Source organism: Pocillopora damicornis, chromosome 6 (genome assembly GCF_964200805.1).
Source record: "Pocillopora damicornis chromosome 6, jaPocDami1.2, whole genome shotgun sequence".
Taxonomy (NCBI): domain Eukaryota; kingdom Metazoa; phylum Cnidaria; class Anthozoa; order Scleractinia; family Pocilloporidae; genus Pocillopora; species Pocillopora damicornis.
The window spans coordinates 779120-796646 of NC_142675.1; the positions used below are offsets into that span (position 1 = coordinate 779120).

The 17527-nt window shown below is 38.3% G+C and overlaps 2 protein-coding genes and 1 long non-coding RNA gene across 3 annotated transcripts; 1 reads left to right on the forward strand and 2 right to left on the reverse strand.

Moving 5' to 3' along the window:
- Positions 1 to 303: 303 nt before the first annotated feature.
- Positions 304 to 3057, reverse strand: LOC149043341 (uncharacterized). Its single transcript, XR_016187683.1, has 3 exons — positions 2903 to 3057; positions 2458 to 2538; positions 304 to 1038 (listed from the first exon to the last, which is right to left on the reverse strand). It is a non-coding gene; the product is annotated as an uncharacterized LOC149043341 (long non-coding RNA).
- Positions 3058 to 6113: 3056 nt separating this feature from the next.
- On the reverse strand, positions 6114 to 9265 carry LOC113686247 (uncharacterized). Its single transcript, XM_089209475.1, has 5 exons — positions 9117 to 9265; positions 8067 to 8188; positions 7675 to 7875; positions 7215 to 7314; positions 6114 to 6691 (listed from the first exon to the last, which is right to left on the reverse strand). Exons 1-5 carry the CDS (start codon positions 9190 to 9192, stop codon positions 6438 to 6440), a joined length of 753 nt encoding a protein of 250 aa, XP_089065601.1. The 5' UTR covers positions 9193 to 9265; the 3' UTR covers positions 6114 to 6437.
- Positions 9266 to 12422: 3157 nt separating this feature from the next.
- Positions 12423 to 16767, forward strand: LOC113686246 (uncharacterized). The gene is made up of 4 exons (XM_027203844.2): positions 12423 to 12550; positions 14403 to 14743; positions 15410 to 15515; positions 16296 to 16767. The coding sequence occupies exons 1-4, from the start codon at positions 12493 to 12495 to the stop codon at positions 16514 to 16516; spliced, it is 726 nt and encodes a 241-aa protein (XP_027059645.2). The 5' UTR covers positions 12423 to 12492; the 3' UTR covers positions 16517 to 16767.
- The last annotated feature ends 760 nt before the right edge of the window (positions 16768 to 17527 follow it).

Below are 17527 nucleotides of genomic sequence, written 5' to 3' on the forward strand. Positions count from 1 at the left end.
GAGAATCCAACGCAAAAAAAGCCATTAAAACTGCTGTAAAACACATTTATTCAAAAGTGAATGGCCACTTTGAGAAAATATTTAAAATAATCTTTGCTGAAGCACAAACAAAAGTGAAGGAACTTCAGCTCCAAAAAAAGAAAGACGCAATTAAGAAAAAGGGGCAGCGTCGAGGGAGAGCACGCCAAGGAAAAAATAAAATCCAATGCTAATGTCTAGTCTATCTGGAGGAGGAGTAATGTTTCTAGTTACTTTGCAGTAATTTGCATGCCAAACAATGAGATCAACAATCTTCACCTTTACTTGTGTTGCAATCTAGCATTTATTTAAGCACACTCTCTATAATATATTTGCCTTCATTTTCCAGTTTTTTAAAAGGAATGCAAGTACCAAATAATCCACTGTAAACTTAATCAATCATACTGAACTTCTTCCAACCAATGGAGAGAATATAATACTGGGAGAAGGATCCTATGGTCGATGCCTTCTGAGACAGTACACACGATTTGATATAAAGGTTGTGGAAAAACAGTCTCTGATGCAGGACACCACAGAGATAATGAAGGAGGCTCACATTATGCAGGCACTCGCACATAAAAATATCCCAACCATAATAGATGTGCAGCTTCAAAAGCAGCCCATTTCCTTAATAATGGAGTTTAAAGGGGAAGACAATACATCTGTAACAATAAGCAAACTATTGTCTTGTCAGAAAAACAGTGCAACAATACAGAATGTGCAAAGCTCACTCATAACAAATGACTGGTTAATTATTTCACATGATTTGACAGAAGCCCTTTCACATATTCACACAAAAGGCTTTCTTCACTGTGATTTGAAGGCTAATAATTTTCTTGTGAGTAACAAACATGGCTACATCATCGATTTTGGAAAAGCATGTGACAGCTCCTTTCCTCCTGCAAAGAATTAATGAAGCCAGGGATATTTTTTCCCTTGGTAAAATTCTGTTCAAAGTAGGTTTTAAGCAAAACATTCCACTTTTGGTTTCCATGGCTCAAGAATGTTTGGATGCCAGCCCTGTAAGAAGATCAACAACAACAGGCATTATGGCAACAGTGGCTTCCATAATATCTCACTGAATACTATAAGCTTAAGCAGGGGTTTCACGGGCCTGACACTGGGCAAATTGACTGGCTGGGAACATAATTTTTCCTGCATGTTGTGACTGACATAAATCAGAATCAAAACATATTTTGCCTGCTTCCTCGTACATTTCCCATCACCTCAAAATCTTAATGAAACCTCTGCTTAAGAAAGTAATAATTAACACTCGAATCAGGTAAAGTGACCCTAGCCATGTCACGGCAGGAGTCTTTTTATTGGGCTTTGCAAGGTTAAAATTACAATGTATGTGCATGTCTTAATTTTGTCCTTCTGCTTTACGAATTGTGAATGAATGCTAGAGGGACATTTTTAATAATGCACAGATAAGGTGCTCTAGGGTCCATCAGGTACAAATTACTTCATAGGTCATACTCATGTCTATAATTTTACATCGCTGCTAGATAACATACATGTACCGATTTATTTCCCAATTCCTGCCAATTATTGATCTATGAAATTGAATTTAGGCAAGCAACTGGCAGATCAAACTTAAAATTATAAACCAGAGTTTTAACCAGTTAGGCCACCATAGCCTTCTAACAGGAATATTGACTTGGAAGAGCAACAAAAAAAGCAAGAAATACAATTTTACAATTTTCCTTTCTGACTTTGTAGCAAGGGAAACCTATCCTGCTCTTAAGATGGCACATCTTTTATGAGTAGGGCTGAGAAGATGACACATCCTATACCAGTTTGTGTTTGCTCTTGTCACAAAAAAAAACAGTGCTCCACTTGGGGCAACAGTAAGCACTGGTAATTAATCATGTCTTATCAATAAAGAGAGAAGGCTATGGTCAGAATCATATGCATGTATCAGAATTTTTGTGATGCATTTGAATCAAAAGATACTCCACTGGTGTAGTGGGTAGAATATTTACATTCAAATAGAAACATATATCAATTACAAGTCCATCATTGACAATGATTGTTGCAATTATTACCGGTCAAAACTTAAAAACCAAACTGTTGACTATAATTAAAACTGATATAACATGATTTAAAAACCAAACAAATGCCTCATAAATAACACCATTAACATGCTTGTAATAAATTAGTTGTATGGAATAACTGGAAGGACCTCTTCAAGAAAACAAATAGGGATAACAGTAAATAAAACTGGTTTTAATCAAGTAGATTCCCTTTGGAATCTGCAAGGGCTGGCTGGTTTTCTGTGTGAGTAATTAAAATTATTATTATTATATATTTATAGCAATTCAGTAAGGGACCTCGGAATAAACTAACACACATTAGTACAGCTTTTTTCCTCTTAGTTTTCAAGGGACAATTTATGACAAGACAATCTGCATCTTACATGTCAGCAATTAAACTTACCTAACAACTGCTTTGGGGGATTACGCTTGTCAGTAAATTCATCTGCTTCTTGGAGAAATTGTTTCCAAAGCATTCAAAAGCCTAAATTTTGATAAACACCATAAGTTTTTACACTTCATGATGTGATAGAGGATTTATCAAGCTAAATTTAATTTCAAAATTGAATGGTATATCCACTATCATGAAACTTTTTTCTATGCATTTGTTAAAAACATAGTACTTTTTTCTATGCAAAAGTTACAAACATTGTAAAACGCTATTGAGCTCTAGAAATGAGCGCTATATCATAAATTCACGTTGCATTGTATTTGCAGTGAAATCAATGAACATATTGAGAGCGGTGTTTAGAAGTCTTCGTAGGTTCAAAAGGGTTCTCTTTGGCTTTAAGATAGCGACATCATGCCATTTTTTGAGGAAATGAAGATAGCAAAGAAAATGTTATTACCTTCTTTTGATGTCTTCCTCTAGATTGTCGGATTCACCAGCGAAGATGGGAAAAACCAATACAAAGCCGACACTTCAAAATGGCGGATGCCGTCACGAACTACGCGATCTTGATTCCAAGTAACTATGGTTACTCGCGCAGTCCACGCGAATTCCGCGAACCTTACTGGGGGGGCACTGGAGGCGAAAATCATTTTTGACCCAGGCCTTAATTACCTGAGTTGTATTTTTGGTGGTGATGGCCGCCCATACGTGTCCACTGGATATAAATTTCTCCTGTGGATACGGTTATCCAGCCTTCGAACGACTGGGGCCTGAAGTTTTAAAACATATTCTTCTTCTCGATTTTTTTTAAAATCGAAATGTTATTCCTGACTGTATGAAAATCAAGGAGGGGGTTCTGAAGAGGATCAGAATCCCAGCTCAATTTTCCCCATCAAGAACCTCAGAAGAGGAAAGTTTCGCGAAAATTCTATAACCTTTATCGCTTTTTAACGATACTTTCCCGCATGAGCCACCATCTCAAGCTAGTTCCGGTCCAATACCGAGAATACAAATATGGTCTATCAAATTAAATTCTCGAGAATACTCTAGGAAGGACATTTGCTATGTGCGCGCGCATAAAACTGCAATTTCATATGACAATGAGCAATTGAGCGGGAAATCGACATTTGATGTAAATTTCAGTTGAAAACCTACGACAACAAAGATATTATCCTCGATTTCTACGAGGAGATAGTTGATGAGGCCGAATAGGAATCGCGAGAGAATAATATAATTATGAAATAGATAATAGACATGACATCATAACGAGTTCGACCAGAACTTAGCTTACACAAAAACACCGAAAACTTGCCGCTGAATGAAATGGAAAATCAGAGCTAAATTCTGCACACGTGTGTGTCTGTCTGACAGCTAATAAGGTTGCAGATTTTACGGTTCAAGGTCAAATATTCCTGTTGAAATATTTTCCGAAAGTGGCCTTATTTTTCATTACAAGCTACATCATTTTTATGGTCTATAAACTTAACCACTCGCGAAGATTTAGTCCCACAAAAAGATCATTCACAGTTTATTAATAAGAGTAAATAAAAAATGAAAGCTATGATACTCTTTTCTGTCTGAGTGACTATGCCACCTTTTGCAATATCGCCCTAATAGGAAACAAATACTTGAGTAACATTTCAAATATCTTTGCAGTACAGCAGGGGAAGGAGGACAGCTCGTGACATCGTGGGTGTTAAAGTTATTTTAAAACATAACCTAGATTCACGTTACTTACATCAGAATATTAAGGCAAGACCAACATATCGTGCATCCCCTTATTTTGCAGACGGAGTAAAAAAGAAAATTAGAGTGAATACTATTAAAGAAAGTGGAAACTATCAGAAAAACAGTGAAAGCCTTTACATGGAAGGGTTTGGGGGAGCGGGGAGGAGAGTGCAGTCAGAACCTTAGACAGAACCACCAGATTCTCGAATAACTCTTACTTAAAGAAGCCCTCCCTTACATGATCGAGAAAAGAAAAATCACCGAAATATTAGTTAGGCTTAAGTTACGTACCTTTTTTTAAACTGAATGTAAAACTTTTCTGAGTAGATCTATAGGTTTCATGATCATGAAAATGAAATAAGGAGATAGGGATGATTAAGCCTGTATAACTAATAGTTTTGTGGCAGTTTTGGGTGACAGAACCGCGCGAATGAGCGGTGAAGTCACAGGGAATGAGAACGGATCAACTACCGCTCAGCTGCAAAAATCTTCTTTGACCAACCGAAAACCTCCAGCTACATAGGCTCTAGATCTAGATGAAAAGTTATCCTTTCAAATCTGCCCTTCCATACGCCCGACTTCACCCCCCTCCCTCCTTTCCACCGCTATTCCCTTCCCATGCAAGGCACGAGTCCTCGCTGGCTTGGAAACAGGGATAACAACGTTTTTTCTTTTTTCCCTTTAATATCATTTTTAATATTATTTATTTCCATTGATGGTCTTGTATCTGGTATGATCCTCTCCCCCCCCCCCCTGAAAAAATTAAAGGTCTGAAGGTTACCAGACGTATCTGTTTTTGTTTTCGTTTCAAATCAAAACGAGCTCGATTCTCGAAAATGCTAGAGTCATAAGGCTGACAAAGACGGTTTCTCACCTGCAATGTTCAGGTCAAGATTAGAGCAAAAAATTCCCTTACTGAATATTTAGTTTGTTGCGTTTTTGTTTCAATTTTGTTTTTACTATGGCGAAATCTAAGCGGAGCATCCTGCTATATAAGAGGATCTTTGTCATGAAAATCTATTCACGTCAATCACAGTGTTTTACGTCACAGATACAATGTAATCAATCACTTTTTGTAAGCTTCAGTCTTGTTGACAATAAACCTTTAGTCTGGTCAAACGTCAATGAAATATATTTGAAAACTCGAAGCCAGTCGACCTTATCGCCTGATGAAGACTAGCAGTATGCAGTCGAAATGTCGCGAGTCATATCACAAACGACCACATCGCGATACAAACGATAATGCTTTATTATTATTGAACTTTACTGCGGTGAACAAGCACAGCCTTTTTTACGAAATTAATGTGATATTTATAACCAAATGTATGATAATAAATTAAACCTGAAATCGAGTCTAACAAGGACAAATCTTGCTTACGTCCAAGTAACAGAGAAGAATGAATAACACAAAATTTCAAAAAGAATAATGAATGATTGGAAAATTAAAAAAACCATGAATAATTAAGGCTGCATTATTCAGCTTCCACCCCCGATTAGACTTGTACAAAACCTTCCAGTCTCTCATGTTCGTATTATGGTAGCAACCGCGTTCCCAGGCTTCTCTCTTTTCCTCCGAAAGAGAACCCTAGGAACGAGTCGCTTTGGCACTTGCTCCTTTTGGAAAACTCAATAATATCTACCATAAATTGTGATCAATACAATCCTTTTTACCTGAATAAATGAGTCGAGCCGTGTGACAAAAATGGAAACTCATATATAAGTATATTTAACAGAATGATGTGGGCTACTCAGATAAGCACAGATCAAGTTTTCGTAAGAACGTTCGTGACAACCATATTTTCTGCCATTGATGAATTTAGCATAATTGACGAGGTACCCCAATTCTGACAAAATGCTCTCGCACCTTGAGAAGTGAACATTGAGCTTGAAGTGAAAGACTGGTGACTAACCCAGAAATGGAAACAATAGACGAGAAATCCTCATAAAAACAAGGTATTTTACTTTGTTCGCTTAAAATCCCTTTTCAGGTTTCAAAAGAACATAGGGTTTTTCTAGCTCAGTGGTTGCAGGTAATAATCACGTGCAGGTGAAGACTGGGTACTAGACTACCTCGACTCGGACAGCAGAAAACTAAATTGCGACGAGACGTTCAGGTGCTTCCGCTTATTTAAGTTGTTATCTTTTGTGCTAAAAGCCGCAGAATCTGTTATTCATCTAATGTAGACACTAATCAAATCGCTGTGCCAGCCGTCTGGCCATTACTTTGATAAGACAAACATTTGAACACACGTCGAATAATCGACTCAAAATCTGTGCACCATTGGTTGCATTGGAATAGTAACGTTGGTGGTCATTGAGGTTGTTGCCATGACAGCAGGTGCCACCGCGGGGGCCGATCGCACCACAACGGTATTTTGACCGGATGAACGACAGTTACAGCAATTACAGCAGCAGCAACAACAACAGCTTGAGACCATCAAGATGATGATTATTACCCAGCCACCGATCACTAACGCCTTAGTGACGTCACTCAGCTTGTGCCACCAACCGAAGACACCTCGATCAAAATACAAACAATAACAAATAAAGTGGACTGCACTTTGGTCTGAAATCGTACACGATTTGAATCACAAATGTGATTTCAGAACATAATTACATGAAACGATGTCCAATTATTACTACATTACATCTATTTAATTGTAGATTGCAATTTTTTGTAAAAAAGAAGAGTTTTAATGGCAAAATTCGCAACACAAAGGCTTCTTTGTTTTTTATTTTCCTGAAATTTGATTGGTTACTTCAAACAGCCCTTGAAGTCTGATTGGTTGGTTTTAGTGATGCTTTCTCATTGGCTGGGAAAAAGGTGGAATTTAGAGAACAAATTGGTGCGATTCCTGAATAAATCGCACTGCTGAGAACGAATCAGACCCCAAGGATCACCAGTGATTTCAAAATGGATATAATAAAGAAATTTTCATACTGATTTTTGCAACAGAGAAGAATGTATAAAATTCGAAACTACGAGCTTGGTCTAGAAAGTGTAATCGGATGAGTGTTGAGATTCAGAGTTAAGGACTTACCACATTCGTCTGTCTTAATCGGTAGACCCCCCTCCAACACTGTCGCTTTAATAGGATAAACTTCTTTACCGAAGATCTTTCCTCCAGCCAACAGTTTTACCTGTTGAAAGATTAAAAAGTACACTTAGCTCTCTGCTTTATATCGCTCCCAGTGTCTCTCGGATAAAGAGATCCGTGAGAACGACGTCGAGAAGAGAGTTACGTTGGGTAGCCGCATGTTGTGGACACACAGCGCAAATACTGCGCACGAGATCAGTGGACTTCTCAGGATATATAGCTAGGCTTTTTCCTCGAAGAGGTCCTTTTCATATTATTTCCATTTTGTTCTCTGTCTCATGCATTTCCCGGAAGCTCTAAACTAACAGATTTCACGTGGTAAAATTAGCTCAGGTGAGCATTTCCTCGCTTGCGATTGCGTTTTCTCGTAACATGTCTTATATGAGGTTAGAAAAACACTGACCGTTAAACGCAGTCTTTCGCCGTCCGGAGTGAGAGAGACTTGAAGGTACACACCGCCAGACAATAAAAAACCGGGTACCGACGCGGTGAATCCTGGGACTTCCACGGTATCGTCACTGGTGTAAGTATGAGACCAAGAGATACGTAGATCAGGTACATCTATTGAAGTTGTTACACTGACTGGGTCATCACAACTATTGACCTTGCGGGCAGGATAAAATATCAGATTTAATTCGGTGACAATGGGAAACTAGATAGATTTGGCACTCAAGTTTTATTTCAATCATTTTGGGGTTAATTTAAAGGTCTTTCAGATCACTCACAATATCTCTTTTTCTTTCAATGAGTAACAAAACTGATGAAGAAACTTGCAAAATCTATGAACACAAATACCTCCAACTTGTATGTTATTGGTTCGTCGACAAACTTCATTTTGCAGCTGACTTTGTTGCAATCATCATTAATACTGCAGCCATCATCGAGTGTATTGGAACCACAAGTAAGGCTCCATTTCGCTTTGCAAACAGATTTGAAAAGTTAGATTGTTTTCATCATATAACATCCCTAACTGAAGAAACAAACTTACCAATGCATTTTGGTTTTATCAGATGTATCTTGATAATTTTTAACATCTTCTTTCATAGTTGGTCAAATCTTGTACGGGTTTCTGAATTTGACTCTTCAAGCAGCTCTGCTCGCTGTTTGCCCTTGCACAGGTATTCAAATCATTGGCTTTCCGTTGGAAATTTACATCTGTCTGGTTGTATAAATATTTAATTTACAGGGAGATGCTTGTTTATCATGGAGTCTTTGGTGAATCTTTTTGCATTGGGCAAGAAGAATTATCTCTTGGACAAAACAAAAGCCTCGTTTTTTAATCTTCCTTTTTTTTTGCATTGCAACTTTAGGTTCGTTTGTTTTGTTAGTTATTTTTCTAAGAATGTCCTTGCATCATTATAGTAAAGTTTCGATTCTCTAAGCGAAATTTCACAATTATTTTTAACCGACATGGCAATTTTTATCGGGCAAAGGTTGAGCATCTGCCACGAAAGGTCCGTAAAGGCAAAATTTTGGGCTCAGGCCGAGATAACTTAAGGAGTTGCGGAGGCGTCGAGCGCTGCTGCAGTATTGACGCTCATTTTAAGCGCTCCATCTCCGACATCTTAACTGCACGATTTATCACACACGATAAATTTTTCCTAAATCACATTCTTCATTATAAATCCATAATTTATTTCGACATCCCACAAATATCTAACTATTCCCACCAAAAATTATTTTAGCACAGGGAAGTGCCGTTCATTTTTTAGACCATTTGAGTGTTTCGTTTTCATGAATAGTGTTTATCAATTGCATGACCAAAAAAAATTGGAAAAACAATAGAAGGAAAGAAGATAAAAAAAAGTTAGAAAATAAAAACAGAACAAGAAATTAAAAATATACCTGATGCTGAGCAAATAAGTTGGCTTAAAATAAGGATGCATGAACGTTGTTGAAAACCGTTACCAAACGCACCCATGGTGTGGAGAGTCTTCTTTTTATTGCGTTCAACGTACTTCAGCGTCGGTTCGGCTTGAAAAAGCAAAGATTCTGGACTGATTTTCCGGTTTAACCGGTTTCACAGTGTTCCCGGAAGTATATCTGTTTTCTTGGAATTGTGATGATTGTGTCATGATTGTGTCTTTATTGTTCAAAAGATAAAATTACATATCTTATGTTACATTAAAAAGAAAAGGATGTAAATAAGCTTAGGTGTATCTAAATAAGATAAGTATATACGTGGAAACAAATACAAAAGTCTAATACAGGAAGTACACTTTTACAAAGCTACATTGTACTTAAAAACAATTCTATTAAAAAATGTATTCTTAAAACGGTTTGTGCGAATGGCGGGCATGACAGGGGATTTATTTCTCAAATTATACCTCGTGATCTTGGTCTCAGGGAAGTAGGCTCTAAGAGGATGGCTCAGGATAGTTGAAACCTTGCGACAAATTTTGTGATCTTGCGTTTTAAGTAAGTCACCTATCACTAATTTCTTAGATATGTAACTACGTTTAAAACAACGATCTAAAAACTGCTGGGCTATAGTTAGCTCTGACTCCGAGGCCCCATGCACAGATAGAGCATAAGTAATATTAGGTAGGACAATGGAATTAAATAAAACATCTACTTCTGCTTGGCTACATCCTTCTTTGCGGAGGCATCTGATAACGTATAAACATTTATTAGCTTTACCTAACTTTTCTTTTAGGTGAGTACTGAATTTGCAGTTCGGCTGAAACGTGAGACCAAGAATGGTTATTGTACTAGTCTGAGGTATGCCAAAAATACTTTTGTAGGCCTCAGCAGTGTGACCTTTTTTATACATAACAAGCTCTTTACATTTAGTAGAATTTGAATTCATTCTATTTTGGCTTGCCCACTGTAAAAACTGATTTATTAAGTCTACAGAGTGATCTTTATAATAATATACCGGAGCAATAATCGTACAGTCATCAGCGTATTTGAAACCAAGTGTCTCGTTTCCTAATTTAATTTCCAGATCGTTAAGAAATATATTGAACAAATAAGGTCCTGAAACACTACCCTGGGTTGTGCCCTTGTTAACTGTTTTCCAATTACAGACATGATTCCCGAAAATAACTCTTTGTTTTCTATCTCGCAAAAAACCTAACCACCAGTTTATGATATACGGGTTAAGTGGTAGACTCTTAAGTTTCTCAGCAAGGAGTTTATGGCTCACAGAGTCAAAGGCCTTACTGAAATCCATCGCGAACATCCGCACTGCCTTGCACTTGGGATCATCAAGAAACTTGCAGATCTTATTCTGTATAAGTAGCAAAGCATCTGTGCAGCTCCCTCCTTCTCTATACGCGAATTGACTATTCAACAGCTGTTCTTCTACCGGCCTTTGGGCGTGAATCTTATAGACTGCCTTTTCCAGGGCTCTTGCTATTACAGGGGTTACGTTGATCCCCCGGAAGTCCCCTCTTGCCACTGGAACATCAACTTTTGGCAGTGGGTTTATACTTGCCCTTTTCCACGATCTAGGCCATTGGTGCGTAGCGAGAGACAAATTCCATAGCTTAGTAATGATTGGAGTGAAGATCTCCGCATGGTCTTTCCACACCCAATACGGAATTTGGTCAGGACCAGTTGCAGTCTTCTTTAGAGTACTCAGTGAGTTCCATACATATCGTTCACTAATTTCCGGGACTTTCACCTCAGGACCAATTTCAAGTAACGCGGGCTCAACGTAATCGCCATCCGTACACAGGTCACCGAAATACTCGTTCAAATCTTGAGCGGTCTCTCTATCCAGCTGTGATGTCGTCAAATAAAAGACATTTGCATGCTTTACACACCTGTTTACTCAAGTGCCAGACCAGACTCGTTCTCAGTCCTAAGTGGTTACAAAGATTCCAACTCTTGTTTGCAAATGCTTCTTTTGTTAGCGGAAATTGTTGTCGTTTTGGCTTTTCTTTTCTAAATAAAAAAATGAAGTGCATGTTGGGAAAACAGTTACAGATACCGTAAGGAATTGGCAAGAATTTGTAATCTCCTGGGTCTGAAAAGGTCATTATTTAACGCTTGGAGAGCGGGGACAGAGGGGGGAGGGGAGGGGGGAAGAGAGGGGAGGGAGGAAGGGAGGGGGGAGGAGAGGGGACAGGGGAGGGGCAGGCGGTGGAGGAGTTTAGGTTTCGTCACGAGAAAATTTACCTGATCACCCCATATGGCTCTGTAAAATTCTTATGATTCCATTCATTGCATTAGCAGTTAATAAGTGGTCAATTTTTTATTGTCTCCTTTTCATACTCTGCTGATGAATGGCAATTAAAATCAATAAAAATCCTCCACCTCCATCCCCACTCAGGCGATAAATGATGAATAGTCCCCATACGCAGGAGAATATCTGTTAATTGACACTCTCTCTCTCTGTGTGCGATATTAAGCCTCTGACCCCAAAGCAGATAAGTTTTATGACCTTTCTTGTGTGACCGACTCAGATAGAATGAAAAACACATACAAATCAAATTAGAATGATTACGGACATACGGCTCGAAATTTCGATTTTAAAATAAAGTTGAAGCGAGGCAACGCTCTAAAATAAAAATACATTTTGTCTAATTTTACGTATTATAACATCTTGAATACGAAATATTGTACAGTCTCTTTTGTTAAGTAACGCAGCCTTTCATATCACATCTAAATTACCTTCCTTTCCGAGTTTCTCTTTTGCCACAACTCTTTCGCGCAAAACTCACTTTTTGATATTATTTTTAGTTAAACACCCCTTTCAATTATCGCGATATTGTCAAGACCTTCACATGCAAAATAAACAAAGTCATGGGCAGAAATTTAAAAATAGACTTACCCTTGCCACTTCCGGAGATTTTGTGGACACGTCGTATTTAGGACGTGACTCGATCCTTCCCGCAGCAAAAATATTAAAAAAAAATTTTTAAAAATATATATATATGTATGTGAATAAAGAAAAATATGAAAAAATCACACCAAAACAACGAACTCGAAGAATGGCATTTGATACAAACTGCTTCATCAGCGTTTGGAAGCAAGTTACGAAGACTCTCTCATCATTCTATCAATCATTGCACATGAAAAAGAAGAAGTTGATTACCTCTCTAGTCTCTTAGAAAAGGTTTTGGGTGCGGCGTAGGGTCGCGTGACTCTGGGATTATAACGTCATACTGAATAAATTTCCAATTTAAATTTCGTAATAGCGTAGTGAGCGGGCAGATCTTTATAAAAACAAGAACACATCCGATTGTTCCCCAGTTAAACTATAGGCCAAAGGATGATGACAAAGATTTTCCTCTCCCTGTTGGTGTTTAGTCTTTTATCGACAACATTAGGTAAGACCTTCAACAAGGTGATATGATTTTCATTCGCTTCAAGATTATATAACTACTTCTGCCATAACGAATCGCACCAACGTAGCTAGTGTTGATAACTCGAAGGAGAATCATTTCAGAGTCACAGAGTAAGGAAAGATCGTTTCGTCTTCGATTGTAGGAGATGAATTCATGTCTTTACCAGTATTCATTCATCTGTGTGATGCAAAAGTGCGTTTTATCTTTCAAGTTTACTCGCATTCACAGTGTTTACATTAAGGCTGGAGAAGAGAATTGACCATAACATCTTGTTCAGCGCCACACTTTTGACGTTTAATTTTTTCTAGGCTACAGAATGTTGAAAAAACGCTGAGGTTATAATCAAGAGCTTTATTAGTGAGGTGTTCTTTAATAAGTAGTCCAAGGAAATTTGGGTGATCTCGCTAAAAAATTTCGGTAGTGCGTCTGTAAAGTCCCTTTGCGTTATTGATTGATTGTAATCGAAGCTTCGTTGTTTGACTATTTTTCCGTTTCTTGTAATTCATTGATGACGCGGTCGCTTCTCTAGCTTCATCAGAATCTAAATTTACAAAATACTGCAATTATTCATCTGGAGTACATGTAACCAATTATCCTTGGATGAAATTGGCGTCTTTCTGAACCAGGCGGATAAACTAGGAGACATGAACGACAATTGATTTCAACGGTTCATACGGAAATTGGTGAATTTCTAATATTCGATCAAAGCCAGCGGCGTTAGGCAATTCAATTTGAGGCGACTTACAGTAAGCAAATACCTCTCCGATAAAACGAACATTTTTTTTTTCAGTTTGAAATCACATGATGATCGAAACGATCAAACGTGATATAATATAGAAAAGTTGTTGTTCGTTTAAACCTGCATTCACGGGCAGAATTTTAATTGATGCAAATTAAATGAAAGTATAATTTAGGTTCAGTACCAACCGAATGCTATGGACGGAAATATCGTAGTTTTAATTTTGCTGTCTGCTGCAAATGAAACGTTGTAAACGGGATACCTTTTTGGTCAAACGAATCGATATTGTTACCTTGTTACCTATAGTGGGTAGTTTTATTTTAATTATTGCGGGGCCGATATCGAGGTAGGGTTCTTGTACTTCACTTAACTTTATTACCAAATATATTTAATTAACACTGAAGGAACTCCAACTGCCACAGAAGTTTTTTGTTGTTTTGCAGAGGGTGGCTCAGAGTTTTTAAACGCTCGAGTAGAGCTATTTTTCTGTCCATTAGATTTTTTTGTCTTGTCATACCTTCGTTGCTGTTTGCTTAACGAGGTCTCTAAGGGCCTATTTACACGGTACGACTTTGTCGCATGCGACAAGCTTACGACAGGCTTACGACACGAATTGTTTCGTGTAAATCAAACCTACAACTCGCTTACGACTCTTAAGTCATGTCGTAGGCCTGTCGTAAGCTTGTCGCATGCGACAAAGTCGTGCCGTGTAAATAGGCCTTAATATAAACGCCGGCGGAAAAAAAATTCGAAAGTCCATAATTCTTTGTTTCCCTAATTCCTTGTTTCCCTGTTTCCCTGTTTCCCTGTTTCCCTGTTTCCCTGTTTCCCTGTTTCCCTGTTTCCCTGTTTCCCTGTTTCCCTGTTTCCCTGTTTCCCTGTTTCCCTGTTTCCCTGTTTCCCTGTTTCCCTGTTTCCCTGTTTCCCTGTTTCCCTGTTTCCCTGTTTCCAATCTAAAAGAAGCTGAAATAGTTAAAAAAAAAAAAAAAAAAAAGCAACACATATGCTCTTCTTCCTATTTGCTCTCAAACAATTTCATATATTTAATATTGATTATCATTGATTATTCACAATCAACTGATTTTTTTTTCGCAGGTTGGCAAGACGAATGTCGTCTTGAACTGGTTCCCAATCTTCCTCTTCCTATCAAATGTAACGCCACGTCTTACAACTGCGACCAAATCACGTGTTCAATTCCCTTCAGTCGCGAGGATATCACAGTGACTGTGAACTTTGACACATGGGATGATCCCATGAGTGCTGACATCACCATGTCAGTTCCGAAGCTTGGATTTGATTGGTCGGCCAGGATAAAGGATGGAGAGGAAATTGAAGTTCCCGGATTCCCACTGGATATTAAAGGATTACCATTCGGAAAAGTTGATGCTTCTATTCGAGTTGCAATGACTAAAGATAATGGCACCCTAATTTTCAAGGTAAACTGCACTCTCATTTCCATTTGAATAACTTTTTCAGCCCCATCTCCCTTAAAAAGTTCTCTCTTAGTTGATATTAAAGTCAAGTATATTGATTTTTAAAATTCATCTGATATTTTTTCTCGCGCGCGATTGATATAAACGCATCATGTGATTGAATATGCCCGAGCTAACGCTAAGAATACCTGAGGATATCCCCAAGTGATATTCCCCAGTTTTCGAAGCATACGTCTACTTCGATAAAAGCATTCATTAAATTTCAATTCAAAATGAGAGAGCGTTAAGCTATTGTCACAGAACAAGCGACATGTTTGTTTGTTAATTAAGTCCTACCACAGAACACTGAAAAGTAAACATCCAACGAACAAACAGAAAGCTGTTTGCTTACGTTTTATACCCGCATTGCAGGTGAAAAAAGGATGATAAACACATTTAATTTAGTCTCCATTTGGCACAAAAATGTGCTCGTGTAGTTGTTCTTGAACATTATCTTTTCCTCGAAGCTCGCAGTTTTTCTCGAGCTTCACTCTCGGAAACTCTTCGCATCTCGGATCAGATGATGTCTGGGGACAAATATCCGAAAATATTTTCGTGCCAAATGGAGGTTATTGTTTATATATCTCGAGTGAAATTTTCAAAGTTCAATAATTCTTGTTTTACAACTAGATTGACCTGGTAGGCCGGGCAGAATTGACAAAGAAGCCTTACACAGTAACACTCATTGAAGGAAAAATTCCAGCCGTTGAGGAGCCTCAAATAGTAGTGTGCGAGTGTAAGTTAGATTCCTGTTATCCGGTAAAGTAGAACCACGCCCACACTGTTATTATGTCCTCTTTCTTATCCCCTGAGTTAAATTTGAGTCCAAAATTTTGTTACTCTTCAACTTTGCGAAAGGAATTCCCCAGCATTGAACTGCGCACCCTGTTCGGCGCATAGTAGCGCTCGCAAATTCTTAACACGAGCGAGGGCGCTCAATTTTTCACGACGTATTATCAAAGTCATTTACTAAGTACTTCTAAGTCTGATTATTCGTTTGATATATTTTATCCACTTTTACTTATAGGTTATTTGGGTTAGTAGCTAGTTACAGACACCCCCTTAGGCATGAAATGCCTTTATTCTGATCGTGTTTAAAAAAGGGATCTTACTTATTTACTGAAGAGGTTTACTTGAAAGGCGCGCTGAAACTTATCATTTGCACAAATATTTCAAGAAAATTCGACCGTTCTGACTTTCGCGGCATGTAAACCCCGGCATACCCCCAAAGTCTCCTTTTTGCTGCAGAAAAGCGTCAGATTTACTTCTGTAACAAACGTAAGTTTCTCATAACCAAACAAGTTGTTTTGTTTCAATCGGGCACATCGCTTGTTCCCAGTCGTCTGCCCAGTGCACACAGCACGTAAAAGGTGTATATGGAAAGGGATGATGGGAAGGAAACCATGCGTTCCAGTCTCATTCTTGTTGGCCTTCCGCGCTATGAAGATACCGTTGCGCGAAGAGGCAAGGGGGTTTTTCCTTCGTATACTAATTTCTTCTTTCTTTTATTTTTCAGGGCATATCAACAGGTTTAAAAAATTGCCCGCACCGTATAAGGCGCTGATAATATCAAGTGCCGTGGCGTTCTTGGTTTTGTTTTCAATCACCGTGGCTTATTGCTGCAGGAGGAAGCGAGCCACTACTACTGGCCATGTAAAGGTCATGCCGCCATCCTATGACGAGGCTACCTCTACCAAAACCAAAGTGCCGATGCAGCCGCTGGTCAACGAAATTTAAGTCACAAGTGAGAGCAAGAGCGACCTTAAACGAGTTATAACATTAACACCGAGTATTTACTTGTAGTTACTTAGTTTTTTCTAATATCGTTCTATTTTAACTGTTTTTGGTTTTATTCTGAGTTACTTATGCAGTTTTGGATCCTTAGGGTCCGTTTTCAAGTCGTAGAAATGTTATTCTCATCAATGTATTTCAAACGAGGAAGTCATGTATTTTTAGTATATACAATAAAGGTTTTCTTTTTTACTGTTGCCATTGGAAATGAGAGTGAAAGCATGGGTAACGTCTGCCCTCTCACTGTCACATTTCTTGATGAGTTGTATCATAAAACATTTGACATTTTTAATCAAAAACTTTTGATAGGATCATAGACAAGGATCCACTTTGATATTCTACCGCTGGACAATAAACGAAGTGTTAAAAACACCAAATTTTGTCTCCACTACACAAAAAATAACGCAGTAGTGTACACCAAATAAGTTTATTTAGGGAAGCCTGCCGAGAACCAACCCGAGGCATATATAGCCCGGGGCATGCATACATACATATATTCGCAACTGATATACCATATACAATTCTGATATACAGTCAATTCCTTACACATTAAAAAAAAGGTATACATTACTAACATGCAAACTTCACCAAGTCTGGATTAACAGAGATGGGCAACCGTGTTGTGTTGACATAATACCTGCTGTTGAGCGCATGCTTATTGGATCGTACGTAATCACGTGATCATTGACTTAACCTATATTATTATGAGTAAAACCTGTATATAGTGATTTTTGATTAAAGAAGTTGATTGCAGCAAGTTGTCTCGCGTGTTCCGTATAGTGGAACTGAATCTTTTAGTCGGTTAGAACACGACAAACCGCTTACAAGGACATAACTACGGTTATGCAGAGGCCAGAAAAAACCTGCCAGAAAAAACCCCTTTGGGGAAAAAACATGACAGGAAATCTGGGTAGGAGCCATGGCCCAAACTCAGAGCAGTTGGCAGCCCATCCTACG

What these genes read in the sequence shown, in the direction of transcription:
- LOC113686246 (XM_027203844.2), top strand. Translation starts at nt 12,493, where the DNA reads ATGATGACAAAGATTTTCCTCTCCCTGTTGGTGTTTAGTCTTTTATCG. An exon ending in TCTTTTATCGACAACATTAG is followed by an intron (nt 12,551 to 14,402) that starts GTAAGACCTTCA and finishes TTTTTTTCGCAG; the next exon opens with GTTGGCAAGACGAATGTCGT. An exon ending in TCAAATAGTAGTGTGCGAGT is followed by an intron (nt 15,516 to 16,295) that starts GTAAGTTAGATT and finishes TTTATTTTTCAG; the next exon opens with GGCATATCAACAGGTTTAAA.
- LOC113686247 (XM_089209475.1), bottom strand. Translation starts at nt 9,192, where the DNA reads ATGGGTGCGTTTGGTAACGGTTTTCAACAACGTTCATGCATCCTTATT. An exon ending in ACTTATTTGCTCAGCATCAG is followed by an intron (nt 8,189 to 9,116) that starts GTATATTTTTAA and finishes CTGTTTGCAAAG; the next exon opens with CGAAATGGAGCCTTACTTGT. An exon ending in GATTAAGACAGACGAATGTG is followed by an intron (nt 6,692 to 7,214) that starts GTAAGTCCTTAA and finishes ATTTTGATCGAG; the next exon opens with GTGTCTTCGGTTGGTGGCAC.